We start from the raw sequence: 15,509 nt of genomic DNA on the forward strand, positions 1-15,509 counted from the left end.
GTGTTTCTTGGCTGTGTTTTTGCCACAACCATCTGTCAGAACCCTGTACTGTGGTAAGTTGTACCTTCTAGGAGGGTCTGGATGGTCAGTATAGTGGGTGCTGTGGTATGTTGTACCTTCTAGAAGGGTCAGTATAGTGGGTGCTGTGGTATGTTGTACCTTCTAGGAGGGTCAGTATAGTGGGTGCTTTGGTATGTTGTACCTTCTAGGAGGGTCAGTATAGTGGGTGCTGTGGTATGTTGTACCTTCTAGGAGGGTCTGGATGGTCAGTATAGTGGGTGCTGTGGTATGTTGTACCTTCTAGGAGGGTCAGTATAGTGGATGGTCAGTATAGTGGGTGCTGTGGTATGTTGTACCTTCTAGGAGGGTCAGGATGGTCAGTATAGTGGGTGCTGTGGTATGTTGTACCTTCTAGGAGGGTCAGGATGGTCAGTATAGTGGGTGCTGTGGTATGGTGTACCTTCTAGGAGGGTCAGTATAGTGGATGGTCAGTATAGTGGGTGCTGTGGTATGTTGTACCTTCTAGGAGGGTCAGTATAGTGGATGGTCAGTATAGTGGGTGCTGTGGTATGTTGTACCTTCTAGGAGGGTCAGTATAGTGGGTGCTGTGGTAAGTTGTACCTTCTAGGAGGGTCAGTATAGTGGATGGTCAGTTATGTTGGGTGCTGTGGTAAGTTGTACCTTCTAGGAGGGTCAGTATAGTGGATGGTCAGTTATGTTGGGTGCTGTGGTAAGTTGTACCTTCTAGGAGGGTCTGGATGGTCAGTATAGTGGGTGCTGTGGTAAATTGTACCTTCTAGGAGGGTCAGGATGGTCAGTATAGTGGGTGCTGTGGTATGTTGTACCTTCTAGGAGGGTCAGTATAGTGGGTGCTGTGGTATGTTGTATCTTCTAGGAGGGTCAGTATAGTGGGTGCTGTGGTATGTTGTACCTTCTAGGAGGGTCAGGATGGTCAGTATAGTGGGTGCTGTGGTATGTTGTACCTTCTAGGAGGGTCTGGATGGTCAGTATAGTGGGTGCTGTGGTATGTTGTACCTTCTAGGAGGGTCAGTATAGTGGGTGCTGTGGTAAGTTGTACCTTCTAGGAGGGTCAGTATAGTGGATGCTGTGGTAAGTTGTACCTTCTAGGAGGGTCAGTATAGTGGATGGTCAGTATAGTGGGTGCTGTGGTATGTTGTACCTTCTAGGAGGGTCAGTATAGTGGGTGCTGTGGTAAGTTGTACCTTCTAGGAGGGTCTGGATGGTCAGTATAGTGGGTGCTGTGGTAAGTTGTACCTTCTAGGAGGGTCTGGATGGTCAGTATAGTGGGTGCTGTGGTAAGTTGTACCTTCTAGGAGGGTCTGGATGGTCAGTATAGTGGGTGCTGTGGTAAGTTGTACCTTCTAGGAGGGTCAGTATAGTGGATGGTCAGTATAGTGGGTGCTGTGGTATGTTGTACCTTCTAGGAGGGTCTGGATGGTCAGTATAGTGGGTGCTGTGGTAAGTTGTACCTTCTAGGAGGGTCAGTATAGTGGGTGCTGTGGTATGTTGTACCTTCTAGGAGGGTCAGTATAGTGGGTGCTGTGGTATGTTGTACCTTCTAGGAGGGTCAGTTATGTCTTACAACTTCAACTGTAAATACTGTAGAAGGGGAACTGACTTCAACTGTAAATACTGTAGAAGGGGAACTGACTTCAACTGTAAATACTGTAGAAGGGGAACTGGCTTCAACTGTAAATACTGTAGAAGGGGAACTGACTTCAACTGTAAATACTGTAGAAGGGGAACTGACTTCAACTGTAAATACAGTAGAAGGGGAACTGACTTCAACTGTAAATACAGTAGAAGGGGAACTGACTTCAACTGTAAATACTGTAGAAGAGGAACTGACTTCAACTGTAAATACTGTAGAAGGGGAACTGACTTCAACTGTAAATACTGTAGAAGGGGAACTGACTTCAACTGTAACTACTGTAGAAGGGGAACTGGCTATAACTGTAAATACGGTAGAAGGGGAACTGGCTTCAACTGTAAATACTGTAGAAGGGGAACTGACTTCAACTGTAACTACTGTAGAAGGGGAACTGGCTTCAACTGTAAATACTGTAGAAGGGGAACTGACTTCAACTGTAAATACTGTAGAAGGGGAACTGACTTCAACTGTAAATACGGTAGAAGGGGAACTGGCTTCAACTGTAAATACTGTAGAAGGGGAACTGACTTCAACTGTAACTACTGTAGAAGGGGAACTGGCTTCAACTGTAAATACTGTAGAAGGGGAACTGACTTCAACTGTAAATACTGTAGAAGGGGAACTGACTTCAACTGTAAATACTGTAGAAGGGGAACTGACTTCAACTGTAAATACTGTAGAAGGGGAACTGGCTTCAACTGTAAATACTGTAGAAGGGGAACTTATTGACAGGATGTAGAACGGTGATAACAGGTCTCTGAAACCTCTCCTTTAATAGATTGACAAGATGTAGAACGGTGTTAACAGGTATCTGAAACCTCTCCTTTAATAGATTAACAGGATGTAGAACGGTGATAACAGGTCTCTGAAACCTCTCCTTTAATAGATTGACAGGATGTAGAACGGTGATAACAGGTCTCTGAAACCTCTCCTTTAATAGATTAACAGGATGTAGAACGGTGATAACAGGTCTCTGAAACCTCTCCTTTAATAGATTAACAGGATGTAGAACGGTGAAAACAGGTCTCTGAAACCTCTCCTTTAATAGATTGACAGAAACCTCTCCTTTAATAGATTAACAGGATGTAGAACGTGATAACAGGTCTCTGAAACCTCTCCTTTAATAGATTGACAGAAACCTCTCCTTTAATAGATTGACAGGATGTAGAACGGTGATAACAAGTCTCTGAAACCTCTCCTTTAATAGATTGACAGGATGTAGAACGGTGATAACAGGTCTCTGAAACCTCTCCTTTAATAGATTGACAGGATGTAGAACGGTGATAACAGGTCTCTGAAACCTCTCCTTTAATAGATTGACAGGATGTAGAACGGTGATAACAGGTCTCTGAAACCTCTCCTTTAATAGATTAACAGGATGTAGAACGGTGAAAACAGGTCTCTGAAACCTCTCCTTTAATAGATTGACAGAAACCTCTCCTTTAATAGATTAACAGGATGTAGAACGGTGATAACAGGTCTCTGAAACCTCTCCTTTAATAGATTGACAGAAACCTCTCCTTTAATAGATTGACAGGATGTAGAACGGTGATAACAGGTCTCTGAAACCTCTCCTTTAATAGATTGACAGGATGTAGAACGGTGATAACAGGTCTCTGAAACCTCTCCTTTAATAGATTAACAGGATGTCGTCTCTAGAACGGTGAAACCTCTCCTTTAATAAAACAGAATGAGTCCTTCAAATAGTTACCCCCCCAACACACACACACTAATTCTCCCTCTCACACACACACACTAATTCTCTCTCACACACACACACTCTCTCTCTCTCTCTCTCTCACACACACACACACACACACTCTCCCTCGCTTACACAAACATTTGTACTGAACATGAAAGCTTTGCCAAAATGTATGACATATGCACTCTACCCCCCCCCCCCCATCTCCTAGGATTCCTCTGTTGAGGACCCCCCCCCCCCCCCCCCCCATGTTATCTCCTAGGATTCCTCTGATGAGGAACAACCCCCCCCCCCCCATGTTATCTCCTAGGTATCCTCTGATGAGGAACAACCCCCCCCCCATGTTATCTCCTAGGTATCCTCTGATGAGGACCCCCCCCCCCATGTTATCTCCTAGGATTACTCTGATGAGGAACAACCCCCCCCCCATGTTATCTCCTAGGTATCCTCTGATGAGGAACAACCCCCCCCCCCCATGTTATCTCCTAGGTATCCTCTGATGAGGACCCCCCCCCCCATGTTATCTCCTAGGTATCCTCTGATGAGGAACAACCCCCCCCCCATGTTATCTCCTAGGATTACTCTGATGAGGAACCCCCCCCCATGTTATCTCCTAGGTATCCTCTGATGAGGAACAACCCCCCCCCCATGTTATCTCCTAGGTATCCTCTGATGAGGACCCCCCCCCCCCATGTTATCTCCTAGGTATCCTCTGATGAGGAACAACCCCCCCCCCCCATGTTATCTCCTAGGATTACTCTGATGAGGAACCCCCCCCCATGTTATCTCCTAGGTATCCTCTGATGAGGAACAACCCCCCCCCCCCATGTTATCTCCTAGGATTACTCTGATGAGGAACCCCCCCCATGTTATCTCCTAGGTATCCTCTGATGAGGAACACCCCCCCATGTTATCTCCTAGGTATCCTCTGATGAGGAACAACCCCCCCCCCCCATGTTATCTCCTAGGTATCCTCTGATGAGGAACACCCCCCATGTTATCTCCTAGGTATCCTCTGATGAGGACCCCTCCCCCCATGTTATCTCCTAGGTATCCTCTGATGAGGAACACCCCCCCATGTTATCTCCTAGGTTTCCTCTGTTTGATGAGGAACAGGTTTTCGTCCGTGGGGAACAACTTCTCCTCCTTAGCGGCCTTCCTGTCTCTCCCGTTCTCTCTCTTCTTCTTCTTACTCGCTCCCTTCTTCGCCGCCCCAAACAGACGGTCGGGGGTGTGGGAGGCGGGGCCCTTGGGATGGAAGGTAGGAGGGGCTCCGGCCGAGGGGGGAGGGCCCTTGGGCCCCTTCTTCTTCCTCTTGGTGGAGGGGCCTTGTCCTCGGGGGAAGTCAAGAGACTCGTCTGCGGCTGCGGCCATTTTGTTTTTGGCCAGTTTCCGTTGTTTCTTCTTCTGCCTTTCCTGACTCCCCGGCTGGTTCCTGTCAGCCATGTTGGATTTGGGCGTGGCTGAAGCTGTGGGTTAGGGAGAGGTGGCGAGGAGGGGAAAAGAGGAGAGGTGGGGAGGAGGGGAGGAGAGAAGGAGAGATGGGGAGGAGGGAAGGAAAGAAAAGGAGAGAAGGAGAGATGGGGAGGAGAGGTGGGGAGGAGGGAAGGAGAGAAGGAGAGGTGGGGAGGAGAGGTGGGGAGGAGGGAAGGAGAGGTGGGGAGGAGAGGTGGGGAGGAGGGAAGGAGAGGTGGGGAGGAGGGAAGGAGAGGTGGGGAGGAGGGAAGGAGAGGTGGGGAGGAGGGAAGGAGAGGTGGGGAGGAGGGAAGGAGAGGTGGGGAGGAGGGAAGGAGAGGTGGGGAGGAGGGAAGGAGAGGTGGGGAGGAGGGAAGGAGAGGTGGGGAGGAGAGAAGGAGAGGTGGGGAGGAGGGAAGGAGAGGTGGGGAGGAGGGAAGGAGAGGTGGGGAGGAGGGAAGGAGAGGTGGGGAGGAGGGAAGGAGAGGTGGGGAGGAGGGAAGGAGAGGTGGGGAGGAGGGAAGGAGAGGTGGGGAGGAGGGAAGGAGAGGTGGGGAGGAGGGAAGGAGAGGTGGGGAGGAGGGAAGGAGAGGTGGGGAGGAGGGAAGGAGAGGTGGGGAGGAGGGAAGGAGAGATGGGGAGGAGAGGGGGAGAGGTGGGGAGGAGGGAAGGAGAGATGGGGAGGAGGGAAGGAGAGATGGGGAGGAGAGGGGGAGAGGTGGGGAGGAGGGAAGGAGAGGTGGGGAGGAGGGAAGGAGAGGTGGGGAGGAGGGAAGGAGAGATGGGGAGGAGAGGGGGAGAGGTGGGGAGGAGGGAAGGAGAGGTGGGGAGGAGGGAAGGAGAGGTGGGGAGGAGGGAAGGAGAGGTGGGGAGGAGGGAAGGAGAGGTGGGGAGGAGGGAAGGAGAGGTGGGGAGGAGGGAAGGAGAGGTGGGGAGGAGGGAAGGAGAGGTGGGGAGGAGGGAAGGAGAGGTGGGGAGGAGGGAAGGAGAGGTGGGGAGGAGGGAAGGAGAGGTGGGGAGGAGGGAAGGAGAGGTGGGGAGGAGGGAAGGAGAGATGGGGAGGAGGGAAGGAGAGGTGGGGAGGAGGGAAGGAGAGGTGGGGAGGAGGGAAGGAGAGGTGGGGAGGAGGGAAGGAGAGGTGGGGAGGAGGGAAGGAGAGGTGGGGAGGAGGGAAGGAGAGGTGGGGAGGAGGGAAGGAGAGGTGGGGAGGAGAGAAGGAGAGGTGGGGAGGAGGGAAGGAGAGGTGGGGAATAGGGAAGGAGAGGTGGGGAGGAGGGAAGGAGAGGTGGGGAGGAGGGAAGGAGAGGTGGGGAGGAGGGAAGGAGAGGTGGGGAGGAGGGAAGGAGAGGTGGGGAGGAGGGAAGGAGAGGTGGGGAGGAGGGAAGGAGAGGTGGGGAGGAGGGAAGGAAAGAAAAGGAGAGAAGGAGAGGTGGGGAGGAGGGAAGGAGAGGTGGGGAGGAGGGAAGGAGAGGTGGGGAGGAGGGAAGGAGAGGTGGGGAGGAGGGAAGGAGAGGTGGGGAGGAGGGAAGGAGAGGTGGGGAGGAGGGAAGGAGAGGTGGGGAGGAGAGGGGGAGAGGAAGGGAGGAAGGAGAGATGGGGAGGAGAGGGGGAGAGGAAGGGAGGAAATAAATGGTGGAGGGTAGAGGAGAAAGGGGTAGGAGGCGAGGAGAGGTCTGATTAAAGCAGCCGATAGCAAATCAAACAGATCCCAGAGCAGACTAACAGATCCCAGAGCAGACTAACAGATCCCAGAGCAGACTAACAGATCCCAGAGCAGACTAACAGATCCTAGAGCAGACTAACAGATCCTAGAGCAGACTAACAGATCCCAGAGCAGACTAACAGATCCCAGAGCAGACTAACAGATCCCAGAGCAGACTAACAGATCCCAGAGCAGACTAACAGATCCCAGAGCAGACTAACAGATCCCAGAGCAGACTAACAGATCCCAGAGCAGACTAACAGATCCCAGAGCAGACTAACAGATCCCAGAGCAGACTAACAGATCCCAGAGCAGACTAACAGATCCCAGAGCAGACTAACAGATCCCAGAGCAGACTAACAGATCCCAGAGCAGACTAACAGATCCTAGAGCAGACTAACAGATCCTAGAGCAGACTAACAGATCCCAGAGCAGACTAACAGATCCCAGAGCAGACTAACAGATCCCAGAGCAGACTAACAGATCCCAGAGCAGACTAACAGATCCCAGAGCAGACTAACAGATCCCAGAGCAGACTAACAGATCCCAGAGCAGACTAACAGATCCCAGAGCAGACTAACAGATCCCAGGGCAGACTAACAGATCCCAGAGCAGACTAACAGATCCTAGAGCAGACTAACAGATCCCAGAGCAGACTAACAGATCCCAGAGCAGACTAACATATCCTAGAGCAGACTAATAGATCCTAGAGCAGACTAACAGATCCCAGAGCAGACTAAAATCCCATTACGGTCCACATGAATACAACTAGAAGATGATACCTGGAGTGAAGCCCTTCCCCTCTCTGCTCTCCTTTAGTTTGTGTTTAGGAGTCCAGGGTTTCTCCTGGCCACCGCTGAACCTGATGTGGGTACGGTCAGGAGTAGCACTATGGTAGGTTTTAGGGGGGTAGTTCTGGTACGGCCTGTAGCTCGGGTTAGAGTCGGTTCTCTGGCGTTTGCCCGGCGGATCGTCTCTGGCGTCACGGTCTGGTGAGACCTGACACGGAAACAGGCCTGCATCCTTCAACTCTACAGAGAGAGAGATGGAGGGATGGAGAGAGAGAGAGAGAGATAGATGGAGGGATGGAGAGAGAGATGGAGGGAGAGATATGGAGGGATGGAGAGAGAGAGAGATGGAGGGATGGAGAGAGAGAGAGATGGAGGGATGGAGAGAGAGAGAGATGGAGGGATGGAGAGAGAGAGATGGAGGGAGAGAGATGGAGGGATGGAGAGAGAGAGAGATGGAGGGATGGAGAGAGAGAGAGAGATGGAGGGATGGAGAGAGAGAGATGGAGGGATGGAGAGAGAGAGATGGAGGGATGGAGAGAGAGAGAGATGGAGGGATGGAGAGAGAGAGAGATGGAGGGATGGAGAGAGAGAGAGATGGAGGGATGGAGAGAGAGAGGGATGGAGAGAGAGAGAGAGATGGAGGGATGGAGAGAGAGGTGGAGGGAGAGATAGAGAGAGATGGAGGGATGGAGAGAGAGAGAGATGGAGGGATGGAGAGAGAGAGATGGAGGGATGGAGAGAGAGAGATGGAGGGATGGAGAGAGAGAGGGATGGAGAGAGATGGAGGGATGGAGAGAGAGAGAGAGAGACGGAGGGATGGAGAGAGATGGAGGGAGAGAGAGAGAGAGGGATGGAGAGATGGAGGGATGGAGAGAGAGAGGGGGATGGAGAGAGAGATATGGAGGGATGGAGAGAGAGAGAGGGATGGAGAGAGGGATGGAGAGAGAGAGGGATGGAGAGATGGAGGGAGAGAGAGGGATGGAGAGAGAGGGATGGAGAGATGGAGAGATGGAGGGATGGAGAGAGAGAGGGGGATGGAGGGATGGAGAGAGAGAGAGGGATGGAGAGAGAGAGAGAGAGAGAGAGGGGGGGATAGAGGGATGAGAGAGAGGGGATGGAGAGAGAGAGAGAGAGATGGAGGGAGGGGGAAAGAGGGAGAGAGAGAGAGGGAGGGGGAAAGAGGGAGGGGTGGTGAGAGGGAGAGAGAGAGAGGGAGGGGGAAAGAGGGAGGGGTGGTGATTAATTCACTGTATCTTGTAAATCTTCCCATCACCACATTAGTCAACAATTACCCCTCTATCTGTCTGTGCTGAGTTTAGTGTGTAATGAGGTGTCTGTACTGAGTTTAGTGTGTAATAAGGTGTCTGTACTGAGTTTAGTGTGTAATGAGGTGTCTGTGCTGAGTTTAGTGTGTAATGAGGTGTCTGTACTGAGTTTAGTGTGTAATGAGGTGTCTGTACTGAGTTTAGTGTGTAATGAGGTGTCTGTGCTGAGTTTAGTGTGTAATGAGGTGTCTGTGCTGAGTTTAGTGTGTAATGAGGTGCCTGTGCTGAGTTTAGTGTGTAATGAGGTGTCTGTGCTGAGTTTAGTGTGTAATGAGGTGTCTGTGCTGAGTTTAGTGTGTAATGAGGTGTCTGTACTGAGTTTAGTGTGTAATGAGGTGTCTGTACTGAGTTTAGTGTGTAATGAGGTGTCTGTACTGAGTTTAGTGTGTAATGAGGTGTCTGTGCTGAGTTTAGTGTGTAATGAGGTGTCTGTGCTGAGTTTAGTGTGTAATGAGGTGTCTGTGCTGAGTTTAGTGTGTAATGAGGTGTCTGTGCTGAGTTTAGTGTGTAATGAGGTCTCTGTGCTGAGTTTAGTGTGTAATGAGGTGTCTGTGCTGAGTTTAGTGTGTAATGAGGTGTCTGTGCTGAGTTTAGTGTGTAATGAGGTGTCTGTGCTGAGTTTAGTGTGTAATGAGGTGTCTGTACTGAGTTTAGTGTGTAATGAGGTGTGTGTGCTGAGTTTAGTGTGTAATGAGGTGTCTGTGCTGAGTTTAGTGTGTAATGAGGTGTCTGTACTGAGTTTAGTGTGTAATGAGGTGTCTGTACTGAGTTTAGTGTGTAATGAGGTGTCTGTACTGAGTTTAAGTGTATTGAGGTGTGTGTGTGTGTATTGAGGTGTGTGTGTGTATTGAGGTATGTGTATTGAGGTGTGTGTGTTGAGGTGTGTGTGTGTGTTGAGGTGTGTGTGTGTGTGTGTGTGTACTGAGGTGTGTGTGTGTGTTTTGAGGTGTGTGTGTGTGTGTATTGAGGTGTGTGTGTGTCTCTGTGTGTGTATGTGTGTCTCTGTGTGTGTGTGTGTGTATTGAGGTGTGTGTGTGTATTGAAGTGTGTGTGTGTGTGTATTGAAGTGTGTGTGTGTGTATATTGAGGTGTGTGTGTGTGTGTATTGAGGTGTGTGTGTGTGTGTATTGAGGTGTGTGTGTGTGTGTGTGTGTGTGTGTGTGTGTGTTGATGTGTGTGTGTGTGTGTGTGTGTGTGTTGATGTGTGTGTGTGTGTGTGTGTGTGTTGATGTGTGTGTGTGTGTTGATGTGTGTGTGTGTGTGTGTGTGTGTGTGTGTGTGTGTGTGTGTGTGTGTGTGTGTGTGTGTTGGTGTGTGGGTGTGGTGTGTGTGTGTGTGTGTGTGTGTGTGTGTGTGTGTGTGTGTGTGTGTGTGTGTGTGTGTGTGTGTGTGTGTGTGTGTGTGTGTGTGTGTGTGTGTGTACCTTGAACTCTGAGCTGAGCTCGGTAATCTCGGTTGCGGATCGAGAGGCGAGAGTCATATTGGTTGATGAAGGGAGAGTTGGGGGGGAAACCCGCAAACATCCTCCTCACTGAGCAGTCCTACACACACACACACACACACACACACACACACAGAGAGACACACACACACACACAGTGACACACACACACACAGTGACACACACACACACAGTTAATATCCAGGCCAGTTCAGACAGTATTGTAGAGAGATGAATCAGGGAGTACTTCCCAAAATGGCCCCCTATTCCCTACATAGTGCACTACTTTTGACCAGAGGCCCTATGGGTAGTGCACTGTCTAGGGGATAGGGGACAGAGCGGACAGATACTCACAAATCCAAAATGTCCCCTGAGAGAACAGTTATAACAGCAGGGGTTGGTCCTGGCGTTGTCCTCTCCTTTTACCACCAGTACAGGACCTGACTTAGTCTGGGGGGAGAGATACAGAACCTGACTTAGTCTGGGGGGAGAGATACAGGACCTGACTTAGTCTGGGGGGAGAGATACAGGACCTGACTTAGTCTGGGGGGAGAGATACAGAACCTGACTTAGTCTGGGGGGAGAGAGATACAGGACCTGACTTAGTCTGGGGGGGGAGAGAGATACAGGACCTGACTTAGTCTGGGGGGGAGAGATACAGGACCTGACTTAGTCTGGGGGGAGAGAGATACAGGACCTGACTTAGTCTGGGGGAGAGATACAGGACCTGACTTAGTCTGGGGGGAGATACAGGACCTGACTTAGTCTGGAGGGGAGAGATACAGAACCTGACTTAGTCTGGGGGGAGAGAGATACAGGACCTGACTTAGTCTGGAGGGGAGAGAGATACAGGACCTGACTTAGTCTGGAGGGGAGATACAGGACCTGACTTAGTCTGAGGGGAGAGATACAGGACCTGACTTAGTCTGGAGGGGAGAGATACAGGACCTGACTTAGTCTGGAGGGGGGAGATACAGGACCTGACTTAGTCTGGGGGGAGATACAGGACCTGACTTAGTCTGGGGGGAGATACAGGACCTGACTTAGTCTGGGGGGAGATACAGGACCTGACTTAGTCTGGAGGGGAGATACAGGACCTGACTTAGTCTGGGGGGAGATACAGGACCTGACTTAGTCTGGGGGGAGATACAGGACCTGACTTAGTCTGGGGGGAGATACAGGACCTGACTTAGTCTGGGGGGAGATACAGGACCTGACTTAGTCTGGAGGGGAGAGATACAGGACCTGACTTAGTCTGGGGGGAGAGATACAGGACCTGACTTAGTCTGGGGGGAGAGATACAGAACCTGACTTAGTCTGGGGGGAGAGATACAGGACTTGACTTAGTCTGGGGGGGGGAGAGAGATACAGGACCTGACTTAGTCTGGGGGGAGAGAGATACAGGACCTGACTTAGTCTGGGGGGAGAGATACAGGACCTGACTTAGTCTGGGGGGGAGATACAGGACCTGACTTAGTCTGGGGGGGAGATACAGGACCTGACTTAGTCTGGAGGGGAGAGATACAGAACCTGACTTAGTCTGGGGGGAGAGAGATACAGGACCTGACTTAGTCTGGAGGGGAGAGAGATACAGGACCTGACTTAGTCTGGAGGGGAGAGATACAGGACCTGACTTAGTCTGGAGGGGAGATACAGGACCTGACTTAGTCTGGGGGGAGAGATACAGGACCTGACTTAGTCTGGAGGGGAGAGATACAGGACCTGACTTAGTCTGGAGGGGGGAGATACAGGACCTGACTTAGTCTGGGGGGAGATACAGGACCTGACTTAGTCTGGGGGGAGATACAGAACCTGACTTAGTCTGGGGGGAGATACAGGACCTGACTTAGTCTGGAGGGGAGATACAGGACCTGACTTAGTCTGGGGGGAGATACAGGACCTGACTTAGTCTGGGGGGAGATACAGGACCTGACTTAGTCTGGGGGGAGATACAGGACCTGACTTAGTCTGGGGGGAGATACAGGACCTGACTTAGTCTGGAGGGGAGAGATACAGGACCTGACTTAGTCTGGGGGGAGAGATACAGGACCTGACTTAGTCTGGGGGGAGAGATACAGGACCTGACTTAGTCTGGGGGGAGAGATACAGGACCTGACTTAGTCTGGGTGGGGGGAGAGATACAGGACCTGACTTAGTCTGGGTGGGGGGAGAGATACAGGACCTGACTTAGTCTGGGAGGGAGAGATACAGGGCCTGACTTAGTTTGGGAGGGGAGAGATACAGGACCTGACTTAGTCTGGGGGGAGAGATACAAGACCTGACTTAGTCTGGGGGGAGAGATACAGGACCTGACTTAGTCTGGGTGGGGGGAGAGATACAGGACCTGACTTAGTCTGGGGGGGGAGAGATACAGGACCTGACTTAGTCTGGGGGGGGAGAGATACAGGACCTGACTTAGTCTGGGGGGGGAGAGATACAGGACCTGACTTAGTCTGGGGGGGAGAGGAGAGATGCAGCACCTGACTTAGTCTGGGAGGGGGGCGAGAGAGATACAGGACCTGACTTAGTCTGGGAGGGGAGAGAGGAGAGATACAGGACCTGACTTAGTCTGAGGGGGAGAGGAGAGATACAGGACCTGACTTAGTCTGGGGGGGAGAGATACAGGACTTGACTTAGTCTGGGGGGGGGGGGGGGGGGGGGGGGAGAGAGATGGACTGAAATACACCTTTTGTTTTTTCCAGACAACTTTTTTTTGCAGACTTTCCTTTCTATATGAAAAGGTATTTCCGGCGACTAAGCCTCAACTTTTTATTTCCCACCCCCCAACCAACCATGTCATGATGGCGGTAAAGTTCTGCCCGCGGTTTAGTATGAAAATGTATCCGTGAAGCTGAGGCGGCATCGGCACACACTTACGCTCTACAACTCGTTGCTAGGCAGCGGCCGTTACCTCCGGCCTCCTGGCGGTCACTTGGCGAGGCACGTCTCTTCAGAGCCTCGCCACATTAACTGTTTTCTAAACCACAACTGAATGCCCCCCCATAGATAATGACAAGCGGGAATAAATATCACCGAATGATGAAAACATTGGAATAAAGTTAGCTAACGCAAAAATGGAAACACATCAAATTGTTGTTAACCGAAACTCCCCAAAGTCATCCAAACGTTATAATACATTTGAAGCCTGAAGCGTGGTCAACTATTTCAGCATCGCTCTGAGACAAGCGTGGTCAACTATTTCACACTGCTCTGAGACAAGCGTGGTCAACTATTTCAGCACCGCTCTGAGACAAGTGTGGTCAACTATTTCACACTGCTCTGAGACAAGCGTGGTCAACTATTTCACACTGCTCTGAGACCAGCGTGGTCAACTATTTCACACTGCTCTGAGACAAGCGTGGTCAACTATTTCAGCATCGCTCTGAGACAAGCGTGGTCAACTATTTCACACTGCTCTGAGACAATCGTGGTCAACTATTTCACACTGCTCTGAGACCAGCGTGGTCAACTATTTCACACTGCTCTGAGACAAGCGTGGTCAACTATTTCAGCATCGCTCTGAGACCAGTGTGGTCAACTATTTCACACTGCTCTGAGACAAGCGTGGTCAACTATTTCAGCATCGCTCTGAGACAAGCGTGGTCAACTATTTCACACTGCTCTGAGACAATCGTGGTCAACTATTTCACACTGCTCTGAGACCAGCGTGGTCAACTATTTCACACTGCTCTGAGACAAGCGTGGTCAACTATTTCAGCATCGCTCTGAGACCAGTGTGGTCAACTATTTCACACTGCTCTGAGACAAGCGTGGTCAACTATTTCACACTGCTCTGAGACAAGCGTGGTCAACTATTTCAGCATCGCTCTGAGACAAGTGTGGTCAACTATTTCATCACAGTTTCAGCACCGCTCTGAGACAAGCGTGGTAAACTATTTCAGCATCGCTCTGAGACAAGTGTGGTCAACTATTTCAGCATCGCTCTGAGACCAGCGTGGTCAACTATTTCAGCACTGCTCTGAGACAAGTGTGGTCAACTATTTCAGCACTGCTCTGAGACAAGCGTGGTCAACTATTTCAGCACTGCTCTGAGACAAGCGTGGTCAACTATTTCAGCACTGCTGTGAGACCAGCGTGGTCAACTATTTCAGCACCGCTCTGAGACAAGCGTGGTCAACTATTTCATCACAGTTTCAACACTGCTCTGAGACAAGCGTGGTCAACTATTTCAGCATCGCTCTGAGACAACAGGGTACAGGAGAAGTGAGTATATAGATGTTGTACAGGGTACAGGAGAAGTGAGTATATAGATGTTTACCAGGGTACAGGAGAAGTGAGTATATAGATGTTGTACAGGGTACAGGAGAAGTGAGTATATAGATGTTGTACAGGGTACAGGAGAAGTGAGTATATAGATGTTGTACAGGGTACAGGAGAAGTGAGTATATAGATGTTGTACAGGGTACAGGAGAAGTGAGTATATAGATGTTGTACAGGGTACAGGAGAAGTGAGTATATAGATGTTGTACAGGGTACAGGAGAAGTGAGTATATAGATGTTGTACAGGGTACAGGAGAAGTGAGTATATAGATGTTGTACAGGGTACAGGAGAAGTGAGTATATAGATGTTGTACAGGGTACAGGAGAAGTGAGTATATAGATGTTGTACAGGGTACAGGAGAAGTGAGTATATAGATGTTGTACAGGGTACAGGAGAAGTGAGTATATAGATGTTGTACAGGGTACAGGAGAAGTGAGTATATAGATGTTGTACAGGGTACAGGAGAAGTGAGTATATAGATGTTGTACAGGAGAAGTGAGTATATAGATGTTGTACAGGGTACAGGAGAAGTGAGTATATAGATGTTTACCAGGGTACAGGAGAAGTGAGTATATAGATGTTGTACAGGGTACAGGAGAAGTGAGTATATAGATGTTGTACAGGGTACAGGAGAAGTGAGTATATAGATGTTGTACAGGGTACAGGAGAAGTGAGTATATAGATGTTTACCAGGGTACAGGAGAAGTGAGTATATAGATGTTGTACAGGGTACAGGAGAAGTGAGTATATAGATGTTGTACAGGGTACAGGAGAAGTGAGTATATAGATGTTGTACAGGGTACAGGAGAAGTGAGTATATAGATGTTGTACAGGGTACAGGAGAAGTGAGTATATAGATGTTTACCAGGGTACAGGAGAAGTGAGTATATAGATGTTTACCAGGGTACAGGAGAAGTGAGTATATAGATGTTTACCAGGGTACAGGAGAAGTGAGTATATAGATGTTGTACAGGGTACAGGAGAAGTGAGTATATAGATGTTGTACAGGGTACAGGAGAAGTGAGTATATAGATGTTGTACAGGGTACAGGAGAAGTGAGTATATAGATGTTGTACAGGGTACAGGAGAAGTGAGTATATAGATGTTTACCAGGGTACAGGAGAAGTGAGTATATAGAT

General features: G+C 50.1%; 1 protein-coding gene across 5 annotated transcripts in view; it reads right to left on the reverse strand.

The window, feature by feature from the left end:
- Positions 1 to 4,454: 4,454 nt before the first annotated feature.
- LOC139394581 (zinc finger CCHC domain-containing protein 7-like) overlaps positions 4,455 to 15,509 on the reverse strand; it is a 120,706-nt gene continuing 109,651 nt past the window's right edge. For all 5 annotated transcript variants that reach the window (XM_071142682.1, XM_071142684.1, XM_071142683.1 and 2 more), the window contains 4 exons: positions 10,443 to 10,538; positions 10,071 to 10,188; positions 7,314 to 7,562; positions 4,455 to 4,843 (listed from right to left, as the gene is read on the reverse strand). In XM_071142682.1, coding sequence (XP_070998783.1) covers positions 4,455 to 4,843; positions 7,314 to 7,562; positions 10,071 to 10,188; positions 10,443 to 10,538 — 852 coding nt within the window. The remainder of the gene's footprint in view (positions 4,844 to 7,313; positions 7,563 to 10,070; positions 10,189 to 10,442; positions 10,539 to 15,509) is intronic.

Source organism: Oncorhynchus clarkii, unplaced genomic scaffold, assembly GCF_045791955.1.
Source record: "Oncorhynchus clarkii lewisi isolate Uvic-CL-2024 unplaced genomic scaffold, UVic_Ocla_1.0 unplaced_contig_14020_pilon_pilon, whole genome shotgun sequence".
NCBI lineage: Eukaryota > Metazoa > Chordata > Actinopteri > Salmoniformes > Salmonidae > Oncorhynchus > Oncorhynchus clarkii.